We start from the raw sequence: 15,538 nt of genomic DNA on the forward strand, positions 1-15,538 counted from the left end.
TTTATCTACTGAAAGTCTGCAGTAAGGTCTCCCTAGAGCTCTCTCTTCTCCAGGCTGAACATGCCCAGCTCCCTCAGCCTGTCTTCTCCAGCCCTCTGATCATCTTCATGACCCTTCTCTGGACCTGCTCCAACAATCTTTATTGTCCAAGCCTGGAGCTCCAGCACACAGTATTCCAGATGAGACTTCACAAGGGCAGAGAGACGAGGACAGTCACATCTCTTGCTCTGCTGGTTACCCCTTTTTTGATGCAGCCTGGGGTTCTATTGGTATTCCAAAGCTACAAGAGCACCCAGCTGGCTCATGTCAGGCTTTTCATCCACCAGAATCTTCAAGTCCTTCCCTGCAGGTCTGCTCTAAATGAATTCTTCTTCCAGTCTGTACTTCTGTCTGCGATTGCCCTGACTGAAGTGCAGCACCTTGTACTAGGCTTCTTGATTCTCACTAGGTTCACACGAGGCAACTTTTTAAGTTTGTGTAGGTCCCTCTTGATGGCATCCCTTCCTTCTGTTTTATCAACTGCAGCACTGAACCTGTTGTCTGCAAACCTGCTGAGGATGCACTCAATGCCACTATCTAGGTCATTGATGAAGGTGTTGAAGAGCACTGGTCCCAAGACAGATTCCTCAGGGACACCACTTGTGACTCCATCTAAATATAGAGCTGTTGACCACGACCCTCTGGCTGTAACCATCCAACCACTGGACTGACTTTGGCTTACCATGGGAATTGTGTTTTCTTCAGTCAGTTCCACATGTTTCATGATATGAGAGGGTTATACATACCTTATCAAAACTTCTTAAACAGCACTGTTAGTATCGTGACTCATTAATAAGCCGAGGCTTTCATACTTACTTTTTCTAATATCTCTATGTAACTTTCAGTCACAGTAGGCCTCATTTCCCAGTAATAATGATAAATGATGTGTCTTAACATATGATAGTGCAATCCTACCACAAGTAACAGAGGTAAAGGAACAGAGAAAGCCAATAGTGGAAGGATAATGCTTCTACAGAGGCTACTTCTCTATCTCTAGTTATGACATCCCCCTGCTGTAAGAGCAAAAGTTGTAGGGGCTTTACATACTAGTTTGTTGGCAGTAGTGAAGAGTCTTGTAATTAAAAAAAATCTTACGAGTGCTTTATTACTTCATTTTGTTTAAAAGCATTCTTTGTTTTTAGAAAGCATTCTTTGCTTTGTTAGTTCAGGAATGCATTCATTCCAACTTAACTTCCTCATAGTTTTATTTACACTATTGTGATCAGTTCTGAAGATATAAGGGAGCGGACAGATGTTTAAGGTGTTAACTGAGATGCATTTATTAAAATAGGTCTTGCCAGGCTTACTGCTGAATTACATGTTTTGATATGCTGAATGGATTGGTATTTGTAAGAAGAATGTTTGATAAAACGATCGTTTTGGACTTCAAAAAGTTGTGTACGTGCTGGCAGCAGTATGTTCTGGCTTCTGTAATGTGTCTTGTATAAACAAGAATTGCCATTACATGTTTTTTACTGAATTCTGTCATACTTAAGAATAAGCAACTAGTAACAATAACTGATAACTTTATGATTATTACCTTTTTTATCAATCACTCTGGAATTGCATACACTTGCATGAGGAGAAGAGAGCAAATAGAACTGCTGTTTTGAAGATACCAGTTGCTGAGCTAGTTGCGTGTGAACTCGCCAGAATCACAGAATCACAGAATTGCCAGGGTTGGAAGGGACCTCAAGGATCATGAATCTCCAACCCCCCTGCCACACGCAGGGCCACCAACCATTCCACCTAATGCTAGACCAGACTGCCCAGGGCCCCATCCAACCTGGCCTTGAACACCTCCAGGGACGGGGCATCCACAACCTCTCTGGGCAGCTGTTCCAGTACCTCACCACTCTCTGTAAAGAATTTCCCCCTGACGTCCAACCTAAATCTCCCTTCCCTCAGCTTAAAACCATTTCCCCTTGTCCTGCTGTCACTCACCCTTTCAAAGAGTTGATTTCCCTCCTCTTTGTAGGCTCCCTTTAGGTACTGAAAGGCTGCAATGAGGTCACCCCGCAGCCTTCTTTTCTCCAGGCTGAACAAGCCCAGCTCTTTCAGCCTGTCCTCGTAGGGGATGTGCTCCAGTCACCTGCTCATCTTCATGGCCCTCCTCTGGACCCTCTCCAACAGCTCCCTGTCTTTCTTGTACTGGGGGCTCCAGACCTGGATGCAGTACTGCAGATGGGGCCTCACAAGAGCAGAGTAGAGGGGAACAATCACCTCTCTGTCCCTGCTGGCCAGCCCTCTTCTGATGGAGCCCAGGATACCATTTGCCTTCCGAGCCACAAGGGCACACTGCTGGCTCATGTTAAGTTTTTCATCTATCAAGACCCTCAGGTCCTTCTCCACAGGGCTGCTCTCAAGGACCGCTCCTTCCAGTCTGTAGGGATGCCTGGGATTCCTCATCCTACATTAGTTGCGCAGATTGCCATTATTGATAGTTTATTGATGCCTGTTACTTTGTGTAACAACGTGTATAAAGTTGATATTCTATGCCAGTCTGATGCCCATTCAGCACAGGATTAAGATCTCCTACTGGTGAATTTGCACAAATATGCTGTTGAAATGTCTTTTGTAATTAAGAAAAGCTGATCTCAAAAGTAAAGAAATCCATATTCTTATGCCAAGAAGTTTTTGCATAATGGCAATGCTGATGAACCCAATTCTAGGATATTAATCTCAGAAAGCATTTTACAGAAATGTTGCATTGTTTGTGTAGGGGGGAAAAAAAACAAGTACAGAGTTGCCTGTGGTACGTGTGACTATCACCTTCTTAGATAAATAAGTTCATTCTGAGACAAACAATTTGTCAGGGAAATTTTTTGACATGCCTTTTCTTTATTTGAGTTGATAGAGGTGCTTCTACTAATGTAATTGCAATACAGAGCTCAGTGGAATTTTTTCTGTGAGAAACAGGAAAAGAAGAACAGTTTAAAAAGTCTAAACAAAAATAGCGTATAAAAGGTCCGGATGCTGTTTAACACAACTTGTATTTTTTATATACATTTGAGCTAAGTTGTTTTATCTAAGACTAAGTCTTCCTGAATTGAAGACTCTTCTGCTTGCAGGATGAACAAGATTTGTTGTGTTTGGAATTCAGTTTTCTTTTCTCTCCTTCACTGGGAGAAAAACAAAAGACAACTGAGCCATTTGTTAAATAAAATATTTCTCACCTAAATTTATCAGAAAGACTGTGTGTGCTTGTCTGTTCTAACTGTTCAAGTCTAACTTAACTATTTTAAGTAATTATATTCTTCCTGACATGGCATGAGAGGATCTGGAGTAACGTACAATGAAGGCCACTCCACATTTATTTATGTATGGCCATTGAGAAAGAGAGAAGAAAATTAAGCTGCTGCTACATGGATTTCTAAAGGAAAGAAGCAATATGATAATCATTTTTTCCTAATGTTAAACATATGCCAAAAATGTAGGAGTTTCTTAGTTCAGACTTGAGCAAAAAGGAAGATACTTTTCGATCTGATCACTGAAGTGGTGAAATCTTGCATGCTTAACTGTAAAAATAAGCACAGTTTCACTACCTAAGATATTTGGATGGGACCATCCATGTCTTAATGCTTTACTAGGTAAGAGCAAGAACATTCAGAGTGTTGAACTTTTTAGTTGCTCTTTTGTCTAGCCTGGCTGCTATAAAAGTCATCAGCACAAAGCTTAAGGATTCTGTCACAGAAGTGCTTTAAAAGTATAGGTTTTGCTGTGGAAATGAGATCACAACTCAGGTAGTGTTGAGCTGCCACCTTTAGAAAAATGCCTGTGAGAGTGTCTTTCAAAGTATCCATTGCAATATAGAGGATAACTGTTTCTAGTACTGGTCCTGTATGGTTTTTATGTTAGTCCTTTGCTCTTATTCCAACCATTAAGGGCGTAGTGAAGTACCACATCCACTAAAAATTAGCATTCAGGTGCTGAAGACAAAAAAGAAGAATGAGATCTGTAAATGGTGGAACAGTATGAGTAATAAGGAGTTGGTGTTATTTTTACCAACTTTTAGACTTGTTGATCTGCTTTTTTTTTTTTTTTAATCCTATTTGATACTGAACCTTATTACTGTTGTCATGCAGCACAGGACTCTAGCTCTCCATAAATAAAAGCTCATCATGCCATTGTCAAATGTCAACAGCTAATTCCATGCTTTTTCAAACAGTTAGAATAAACACTATTCTAAGTGTTAAAAATGGATACATAGCATTGATATCTAATGTCTCTGTTCAGGATAAGCTGCTTATGCAGACTGAAATCTTGAAAAGAAAGTATTGACCTTCATATAGAAGAATGGTGAGAAATTTCTGCAATTTCAGTAGGCTGAGTAGTATTCATATAGTACATGGCAGGCACAAATTAAACTTACTGTTCATTGGAAAGTGTTTCATGATGTTACAGACTTTTTAAATGTCTTTGTTTATAGAATGGCCTCATGTAATACTTACCTGGAATGTGCACTGTGTGGCAGTCATCTCTGTAAAAGTAAAATAAACCAGCATTATACCACCTGTGTAATGAGTGGGTTACAGGAAGCCCTTGTATATATCACAGGTGGTTCTTAAAAGTGCTTCATTGTGACACAAATGAATGTTTTCTTGGCCTTTGCAGGTGTAATCTCTCTTTGAGAAGATCTGTCAGCATCTTTTGGTCAAATGCTCTGCCTTTTTATGAAGACGTGTGTTACAGAATATGCTTATAAACGTGTTTTTGTGCATCTGCATAAGATGTGTACAAAAAGACTCCTGTGGCAGCATGTCATTCAATTTGGTAGAACTGTAATGTCTTGAAGGCTTCAGCCTAGCAGTGCTGTCTCAGAAAAGCAGCTTTCCCTGCTTGACTTCAATCAGTATACCTTCTGTTGCCAGTCCAGAAAATTGTTTGCTGAAAATCCTGTTGAAGCATGTGAGGCCAAATCACAAGCACCTTAACTTTAAAAAGAAACCTGGATGTGTTTTTTTTTTTTCTTTCGTTTTTTTTTTCCCCTTTATTCTGTTTTTCTTTGTGTCTTGAGAAAGAGAAAAGAAACAGCAGACTGTTACCTGAATTTTGAGTTTCTGCCATTAGACAATGCTGTTGTTCTGAAATTACAGACCAGAGTATTCTGATCTTTGCTGTTTAGCCTGGTGATGTTAGAGTGGTTCAGTAATGCTGGTGCCTGAAGGGCACCAAAATTCTTGAGTAGTCTTGTTTTTAAAGGCTGTTTGTGAAACGCAGATTGAGCTAGATTTGCAAAAGCCAAGGTGAGGTCTTGATTGTATATATTAAGGACCCCAGGTTCCTGTAGGGGCTGAAATTTTTATATCTGCAAACTGAACGTTGAGGGTTTTTTTATTTTGGGGTTGATGTTGTCATCTTTGGCAAAATAAGAGATTCAGATTTTGGCTTAGAAATTACCATTCTAAAGCAATTATGGAGCTCAGTGAATTCATACTGAACTTAGTAATATCTTGTTTAGTTGTAGTGAGGGTCAACAGCAAGATTTACCTTCAAATGGATTTTTAGTAGGAGTGTCATCCATGGAGCTATTCAGAGATTGGAATTCTCAGTAAGATTTCCAGCTTTTCTAAAAAACCCTTTCATCCTTTAGCAAGGAAGAGATAAGGTTTTGTATTTTGCTTCAGGAATATTGCTGGATTTATTTCAGGCAATTAAGTGTTCTAGTAACAAACAGTAATAGTAAAGAAATGTATTGTTTTGCTTACTGCAATTCAGTAAATTAATAATAAAACTTACAGGGTCCCTTGAACTTAGACCTAATTTAAATTTTCTTGGACTTAGATAAGGTGTCACTGCAATGGTATTTTCCAGAGAGGTCTGATCAGTTTTCTCAGCCATTCCTGCTCCCTGCAGCTCCAGTCATGAGAAGCTAATACAGTTTGAGAGGATGTTTACTACTGCCAGTACTCTTGGAACTTGCAGTGCAGCTGGTGGTTGGGAGTGCCTCCTTTTAATTCTGAGCCTTGAATTGCACAGTTCCACGTTAGTTCTTCAGCACTTCATCTACTTTTTTTAAAATGGTTTTTGAATTTGTAGCTTCTGAGGAAAGCTTCAACAATACTTTATTCATTTATAAAGTGAAAATATGATTTTTAATGGATCAGTTCAGTGGCAGCTGATGGAGGATCTGATTCAATGCTTTTTCTCTTCTCACCTTCTGACCTACTGTTACTGTCAACCTACTCCTGCAGGCTTTTCTATAAAAGTGTCAAACTATTCCTTTGAAAATCAACTTCAAAGAAAACATTTGTATTAATACAGACGTACAGAAGTTTTCTTTGCTTGTAAGAAAAATGAATAGTGATTTTTAGATCTTAAAAATAATTGTTTCTTATTTGTGTTGGTGCTTTAAAAAAAAAAATCAGGTATTGAGATGCACTCTTCATTCATGAGAGCTTTTTTTATGGACTTTGTTAGGAAGAGTTTCTGTGTGTATGTAGTTTCCATTTCAGGAAGTTTTAATGACTATGTGTATGCTTTATGTATATACACTTAATGTACAGTAATGAATCTGTCCCTTGAAATAAGAACTTGTTTCTAGATTTCAGAATCTGCGGTCTTGATTTCATAGATACAAACCTGTAATCAAATTAATGATGTGTTGCAAGAGAAGAAAGGAAATAAGAAAATAATTAAAATTATAGAGAATACTGAAATTGTTTTAAACATTTGGTTTTATGGCTGTGGCTATGTATATATATATCCTCTTACATAATAATGTTTTAATGTAAATTTACTATTTGAAAGATGCATTTATTACAACTTGTTAAAATAATTCCTTTGCAAATTTATATGTAGAAAATTAGAATTCTGTTCAGCATAGATGAACTCATCCAGAATCTGGGAATTTTACTTTCATGCTATCTGCACTTGTTATTACTAGACTGCAAGATATTTATAGACAGAAATACTAAAAAAAAAATAGAGGCCTTTGATAGATGCAATTTAGAGATAAATTAAGAAACTAATATGCAGTCTGCTTATGTTCAGCTTCATGTATCATCTTGTTCAAAAGCCTGAGGCATTAGCAAGCTTTCAGCATGAAATTTAGTGCTAGAGCATGCATACCTGAGTTATTTTATATCATACATACTAAATATATGATTTTTATAGACATATAAATCACGTCAGGGTTCTTGTATTTTTTCAATGTAAAGTTGATTTTAATCTCAACAAAGTGGATAAATTTGTCTTAATAAGAGTCTGATCCTTTGCAAAGGTTATGCTTGCTGATTCATTAAAGTAAGATGCATTTTCTCAGAATTTCAGGTAAACGTAGAGGATAATTGCTGACAATCCTGCCTTGTGGAAAGCAGAACAAAGAGATTCAGTCAACGTCATGTGAGGACTGGGCTGGTCCCAATTGGCTACAGTAAATAAACAATGTTGAGGGCAAGTAGCAGAATGCTGCATGGCTCTCGTTCACGTGGTTTATCTCAGTTTGAGGCATCTTCACTTTCATCTTCCTGCACCAAAATCAAATCATAGAATTACCTTTCCTACACGTCTTCTTGAGAGGAGCCCAAGGCCAATGCTGTATACCCAATGAGTCCGAAATGATGTCAAAGAATGCTAGTTGTCTTGAGTCAACAGCTGCTAGGAGACCGTCTTAACATTATAATGACTGAAAGGGCAACCACAAGCTAGTGCTGAAGCTGCTGTCCTCTAATATGATGAGAAGCTCTGCTGAAATTGGCTGGAGAAGCCAAGTTTGTTGCAGCCTTCAGATTTTACTAGTATATTGTTACTTAGGATGAGCTTTGCGAGTCTTTCCCTTCCTTCCACTCTGTCTTGCATCTCTTGTAATGATTCTTCAACTTACTTTGTTTTCAGTGAGTGAAAGTAGACCTTGGGTCCCCTTGTCCTAAGCGATCAAAAATAAAGATACTCTCTCCAAGAAGTTATTTGTTAGTAACATTTGGTAACTCCTTGCTTGTTCAATTGTAATTCTCTTGAATTACAGGGCACAGTTTTGAAGCTGCTGTACCCTGCTCCTGTATTATTAATGGTGGCATTTTGTAATTTCTAACCTTTTCAGTAGCTTGTTTTTCTTTAAAATGGTTCTCAGAACACAGAATATTCTCAATCTACAGGAAGTTCGTGAAGTATTACATTTATCTGTTTGTAAGAGGGTGCTCTGAGTTAACTATTTGGAGTTTGCAGTGCCTATTTAGTATGCAGTGGAACTGTGTTGTAAAGCAAGTGGACTGTGTGATTTGATAACGGATTTCCTCAGCTGTGTTCAAGGATGTGTAAGGATTTTACTCTGCTTTGCTGTATTGCTTATAGAAGTGTTTCAGGTAACAGAACTACTGGAAGGAGCCAAGCGCTATTATACAGAGTGCAGTTTAGTTTACTTTCTGAATCCTTTTGTGGTTGGCCATTCGTAATTTGGGACTTTCCAAAGCTACAAGGGAAACGTTATAAAAACATACTGCAGCCAGTATCACACACTGTAGTGACTGTCAATGGGAAAACTAGCAGTTTAAAATGTTGTTACTTTAGCAAAAGCAGATATCAAGAACAGTGAACAGTCACTAAAAGATCAACATTCAGATTTGTATTTCAGTTAAAAATATATTTATAATTTTCATTATGAGAAAAGTCCTGGAGTTGAGGATCTGTTTGTAAAAAAGCTGCAAAGAAAAGACCTCAAACTAATGCAAAACTCTTCTGCTCGGAAATATGAGGAACAATAAATTCCTGAATAGTAAGCACAAACAGGGGTTTATCCCATTTATTCAAGCTGGTAAAGAATAACACTTCAATTAAACTATTACTGTTTTACAAAACAGAAGTTAATGTTTTTCTCTTTAAATGATGGAAAAGTCTTGCTTGTCATCCTGTACGTTGATATTTTCTGTTTCTCATTGGCTGCTAACCACTCCATAATGGGTTGGTAAATCAGAACACCTTTATGAGTATTTCCCTTCTTATTATTAAAATAGCTATCTTATACAATACACAACCGATGGAAAATATATGCTAAAAATCAAATTTACAAAATATTTGTTCAAAATTACTTTTTTTTTCACAGCACACCATACCATGGGAAGAATGCACACATCGTGTTAGTGATTGTTAACTTGACTAAAGCCTCTCAATGTGTTTGAACGCTTTTTGCATATAAAAGTATTTCTTTAGTGCCTCAGCTTCCCTCGTATTAAATATTTCAGTGCAAATTTTCTGTTTTCTTTTAATGTTTGATTTCAGTGTGCGAGAAATCATTTAGATTGCTGTGGATTATTCTGTTTCCAGGAGACTGTTTTCTTCAGGCAATGTTTTTGAACACAAGGGTTTTCTATCCATAAAATATATGACTGTAGTTGTCCCAGTAAAAATGTTGCTGAAATAGTTCATGGCATTATTTCAGTGAAGAAAAAATAAATTTTCTGCTTTGTAAACAGTGAGACACCGCACTGAAGAGGTCACTCCATTTATAGTCACTTGGTTTATGATAATATAATACTTCTTATTTTTGACACTGCTTACAAGCAGTTTGTTTTACTTTTCAGTTGGTACTTTCAACAAAAGCGCAGTAGCAGAAAAAGGCATTAAAAATAGGTGTGTGAACTCCCAACACTTGTCAGTCTGCTATCGCTATGTGTGAAGCAAAGGTGATACATTTCAGTTGCTTCTCATCTAGGTCATGTGGGGAAATAAACCAATAGCTACTTGTGAAAGAGGATTGAAGGGAAAGCAGCGTGTTGGATCATCCTTAAACGATAACCTAGTTTTAATCATGCAGTTATTCAAACATTTCAATCTTTTACTTTTCCTGAATACTCCAGTGAAAGTTGTTGGGATTTGTGTACTGAGCACTGAATAAATAATAATAATAATAATTTAACTGTATTTGATTATAAAATTACTTGCAGGAAGAAATTAAAGGCCTTTAGAGAGAAGTGCTAAAGCTGGGATTGATATTTTGTAATGGCTTATAAAATTAAAAGAAAAAAAAAGGAAGCCCATACTTATTTTTAAAAAATGGAAGAAAATATACTTGCTTTGCTTTGAAATCATGCACCACCTGTTCTGTTTTAGATGAAGAATATACTGTGACTTGAAGATATCAAAAGACAAAAAGTTAATCATACGGAAGAAGATACAAAAGATTCTTAAATTTTCCTTCTTCTGAAGTTTAGACTTGATAGCAACTACAGTGACCTAATTTGTCACTAACCTCAATATGCTCTTACTGCCTTGCAGTGAATGTGAGGCTACATCTTCAAGTCCTTAAACAAAGCAATTATTGTAACATTTCTTTTTTCTTTCTGAAAGACCATCATTTAGCTATTTATATGTTTATTGGAAACAGTAACATTTCATATAAAATGAAGAATAGGATTAGCATTGTTCACTTAGAAGTATTCTATCCTTCGCTGTTTAAAAAAAAAACGAAGTTGTGTGGCGATCTGCAGACTTCTAAAGGCTTGCCTGACTGGTCTGATTTAAAACACAAACAGCAAACACCATTAAACTGTCTTCTGGCTTAGTAGTCAGTTCAGTCCTGCAGTCTACTGCTTACAGTTTCCCTAAAGTTCTGGACAGACATTTCATAGTCCTTTCCTGAAACACTTGCTTTATTTTACTATGCTAAAAAAATAATTATCATAAAAGATAGCTTCATACTTAACGTGTAATAGAGTGCACATCCTTTACACACACAGTAGAAAATTAATGGTTTGTTCTTTGACCCATCACTAAAATCTTGGAAGCCCTGCATACAAGGGAACATGGAAACAGAGAATAGTGAATGCCATTAATAATGTCTGTGTGCTGTTTCCAATTTTCAAGCATACTAGCTTTCTGCTTTTTACTTTAACCCTCCTTGGCTGCAAGGTTTGAGATGATATAAATATACTCAATAACTTATTCTTTACAGTTCCTTAAAACATTTTATTGCTACTAAAGTCACTTCAGAATTGCAATAGGATACTCTGGGGTGTGTCATTATGGGAAACTGCCACCACTTGGGTGGCTGTACTACTTTACTTTCAGTCTTAAGTCAGTGCTCTCCAAGCAGTGCAGTTGAGTATGACATGCTGTTGTGTTTAGCTGCAGAAATTTACCATGAAATGCATCAGTCACAAGCACAGATTGTTATGTCTTGAAGTAATCCTACAGCATTTCTCACATTATTTTCATTATTTGAGTATTGTGTTGGTATCTTTGCCGCAGATTAATTTGTATGCGTGGCACTGAATTTTTTCAAACCTTTGCTTCAATCTGAAGTAAAAGGAGAGTGCTAAGTAAAGCTGAACACAATAGTACTCATCATTGGACTATACCATATCAGATTCGTATTTATTTTCCTTGCTGAATTCATAGGTTTCTGAGGAAGTTTTATAGGCATGCCTGAATGACTTAGAACTTCCCATTGCAGTAAGAATTATAATCACTGAAATGAATCATCTGACTTTCCCAACCTTTACCTCAATATTTTTTCATAACACTAGAGTAGCTGGAAATCTTCAGTTACTGCTCTTATTTGGAACAAAATTCAATTTTGAAATTTCAGTGGTCTCTTACAAGAGTGTCCTCAGCCCAGTTCAAGTTACATAGTTGATTTTTGCATTTAACTTCCTTTAACTTTATAATTTTTATTCCAGTGATAAAAAAAATATGAGAACCACTTTTATGACAGTGTTTTGAAAACCAACAAATGAAGACCATCTGATTACTGTCTTTAGTGGACTGAGAATAAGATAGCGAGCGACTAAAAATAGAGAAGCATATACTGTGTTGTTGATGCAAATTTGTACAAATTCAACTGTCCAAATAAATCACAGGATGGGGAGGTTGGTGGCCCTGCATGTGGCAGGGGGGTTGGAGATTCATGATCCTTGAGGTCCCTTCCAACCCTGGCCATTCTGTGATTTTGTGATGTTTAACATTATTATGTGTGGGTTTTTTTCTTACTCCTATTACAGGGATAAGCAAAGGCCACGCTAGAAAATACTTGGTATTTCAAGTGAAATCCATCTGTGTTGGACCTTAATTTATCCATATTAAGTAGCAGATCTAGCCCTTAAAAAAGCCAGGAGACTGCTCCTTGTGGCAGCATCTATTTGTTCATGAAAAGTGGTTTCTGTTTCAGGAACCGTAAGCGAATGATGAAAGCTGAATTGTTTAAAAATAAATGAACCAATTGTGTTACTGTCTTGCGGGAACCTATTCTGAATTCTCAAGTGTTTATATTATCATCTCAATGGCTGGAAACTACTGTGTTTTGCTTTGGAAAGACTAGTGGAAAAAATTATTCAGCAACTGAGATGGCTTGTTACCATTTTCTAGTGGCTGGACACAAGCTGCTGCTCGTTTTGGCTCAGTCTTGATGAAGTGCAAGGTACCTTCTTGCCATCTTCCGTTCTGCCTCAGTAAGGTCAAAATCCCCATCTTCTCAACCAGTTCTCTTCAGAGAGTTTTAGAATATCATAAAGAAATCCCACTTTTATATTCTAATTATCTTTTTTATTCCCAGAGAGATGCAAGGGTCATCTCTCTGGGGAAAGCTGAAAACAACCTCTTGTCTATCTAAGAAATAATACTGAAGTGGGAGAATATACCAGAAGTTAATGTAGCAGGAGCAGTAAGTATCATTGTCACGATTTCTGAATTTCAGATATAAAAACAGTTGGCCAATTTTGTCATACAAGCTTACCTAAGTACATATCTACAGGAAAGTAAGGGAAAGAGTATTGTGGGGTCACTACCTTCACTGAAATGGACTTTTCAGTGATATTTCTTAGCTATCAAAGTAATTCACACCAGTACAAGTTGCTCTCAGACCAGCCAGGCAAGTCTGCTGGAGAAAGGAGCCTCTGTCCACAAGTATTTCAGTAGATCTGCAGGATGTGGTGAACTCCAATAATAGACTTGATTGCCACAAGCCACAGCTGCCTCTATTCTAAGCCAGAGTGCCTGTAGTCTGCAGTAGACCTAGGAATTCACTAGTACTAGGATTAGAGGATTAGTGTTATTTTCTCCTTTGACTTAGAACCTCCTATTATCTCCTGTCACTTCCACTGTTTAGAAAAACAAAAACAATGAAAAGAACCCTAATAAATAAGGTAAAATATTATTTTCTGCACTATCATAGGTGTGAAGAAATGTAGTAAGTAGATTTATTTCTTTTCCTGTTAAGCTGCTCTGGTGGTCAAATCTGAATGCTGGATTCTGTCCAGATTTCCAATTCCTATTACTTATTACATATGTTCTCGAGCAGGTCTTAGGGGAAAACCTGCACCTGTTTGTCAGCCTGTCTGGTTGCTGGACCTCGAGTATATATTTCTCATTACGTAGTCATTATGTAACTTTCATGAGGTACATTCAGAAGGAATAAGCTTTTAAACATATCTTTAATGTTGACTGAAGATTGCTTGCAAATCTTCAGTGTTCATTTCATGGGGTTGCTTTTCTTTGGCGTGTCCTAGCCCAGTATGATTTTCCGACTGGAAAAGTCCTGCATACTTGCTGAAAGAAGAGCCTCAATGGATCACACCAATTCACGTTTCCAGAGCAGGCCTGGTTAGAGTACTCATGGTTAAGATTTTGCTGCTCGTTTGTGGAGACTTGCAATATTGGACATTGCTTCAGCATTCTTTGAGTCTCATGTTCCAGCATATTGCAGTGTTTGACTCACCATTGCCATTATAGATATTTTCTGTGTTTGTAATGTGAATTTTCTCTACTTTAGGCCCACTATTTCTTGTCCTAGTAGATGTAGACAGTAGACTAGACTTATTTCTTGAAGCTCTTTAAAGATCATTGTGTTCCCTAGCAAAATTTTGCATTGGATCAACCATGTTGCTTTTGCTCTCATGCTTTTTTGTCATGTATCATGGTTTCACTTTTCTTTCTAGCCAACACAGATATTTTTCAATATATTGGTTTATTAAGAATCCTTATCTGTTACTCTAGAGAATACTTTGTTATCTTATTTTGAATAGTTGCGAAATTTTACTAATCACGGATATTTTATATATGGATTTATTATAAAAGAATACATTTAAATGAGCAGTCTGGCATCTGAAAAAGAAGTTTAAGATATCTGTGTCATGAGAGGTCATTGAATATTCAGAATTATTCCAGCAGTAGACAAGAATTCATATTTTTTTTCTAGAACCATTTCTATTAATTACATGCTACGATAAAATTTCTGACAACTCTTTCTAGTGTTATAATCAGTAAAGGTTCATATTACAGTAGAAAGAACTTGACCTTGAACAAACAGGAGTTGGTAGAGTGAGATGGAAGTTTCTTAGCCTCCCACAGTCATTAACACTGGAAGGGATTTCAGGATCTATAGTCCAACCTGCTGCTAAAAGTTGAGTTCTCCAAGCCCTGCAGGCTTGGGGAGGAGTGGCTGGAAAGCAGCCTGATGAAAAGGGACCTTGGTGTACTGATGGACAGTCAGCTGAATATGAGCCAGCAGCATGCCCAGGTGATCAAGAAGGCCAGTGGCATCCTGGCTTGTATCAGGAATGGTTTGGTGAGCAGGAATAGGGAGGTAATCCTGCCCCTGTACTCAGCACTGTTGAGGCCTCATCTCAAGTACTGCATTCAGTTTTGGGCACCTCAGTACAGAAAGGACATTGAGGTGCTGGAGCAGGTCCAAAGAAGGGCCACAAGGCTTGTGAAGGGCTTAGAGAATATGCCCTACAAGGAGAGACTGAAGGAACTGGGGCTGTTCAGTCTGGGGAAGAGGAAGCTGAGGGGAGACCTTATTGCTCTCTTCCAGTATCTGAAAGGTGCTTACAGCAAGAGCGGGGTTGGTCTCTTCTCACTCGTGACAGGTGACAGGACGGGGGAAATGGCCTCAAATTGTACCAGGGTAAGTTTTGGGTGGATATCAGGAAAAAGTTCTTTACGGAAAGGGTTGTTCGAATAGAATAGGCTCCACAGCGAGGTGGTTGAGTCACCATCCATGGATATGTTTAAAAACCATTTGGATGTGGTGCTCAGGGACATGATTTAGTGAAGGATTGTTAGAGTTAGGGTAGTATGGTTAGGTTGTGGTTGGACTTGATGATCTTAGAGGTCTTTTCCAACCTGACCAATTTTATGATTCTGTGATTCAGACCAGGTTGCTCAGGTCTTTATCCAAACAAGTCTTGAAGACTCCAAGATGGAAAGTCCACTGTGCCTGTTGGCAAACAGCTCCATATCTTCATAATAAAGTTTTTCTTTATATACAGTTAGAAATTTTTGTTTCATTCTTATGACTGTTTTTCTCTAGAACCTATGAGCATGAATCAGGAGAGTTGGTCAGTAATGCCCTTGTGGGCATGGGCAACTTGCTGGCAGGTTATTTAAGCTTTCTACTTTCTGGGCTGAAAGTAGAAAGCTTACTTCATATGGTGTAGCTTCAGCCCCTTAAGCTGGTTATTGTTTAATCAGTACCTAGAAGAATAATTGCTTTCCTCAGTCTTCTGGCTATGATCCTTTTGATATAGTTTATGGTGCTGTTAGGTTTCGTCTCTGCCAGAGCATG

General features: G+C 37.7%; 1 protein-coding gene across 2 annotated transcripts in view; it reads left to right on the forward strand.

Moving 5' to 3' along the window:
* ATXN10 (ataxin 10) overlaps window positions 1–15,538 on the forward strand; it is a 96,033-nt gene that overhangs the window by 60,291 nt on the left and 20,204 nt on the right. The window contains exon 10 of one of the 2 annotated variants that reach the window (XM_090147410.1): window positions 7,304–8,541. The exons of the other annotated variant lie outside the window; for it this stretch is intronic. Within the exon in view, the coding sequence (XP_090003536.1) occupies window positions 7,304–7,315 (12 nt within the window). The 3' untranslated portion in view covers window positions 7,316–8,541. Of the gene's footprint in view, window positions 1–7,303; window positions 8,542–15,538 lie in introns of those variants that run through there. 2 annotated transcript variants of the gene reach the window in all.

Source organism: Phasianus colchicus, chromosome 1 (assembly GCF_987193195.1).
Source record: "Phasianus colchicus chromosome 1, bPhaCol1.hap1.1, whole genome shotgun sequence".
NCBI classification, from domain to species: domain Eukaryota; kingdom Metazoa; phylum Chordata; class Aves; order Galliformes; family Phasianidae; genus Phasianus; species Phasianus colchicus.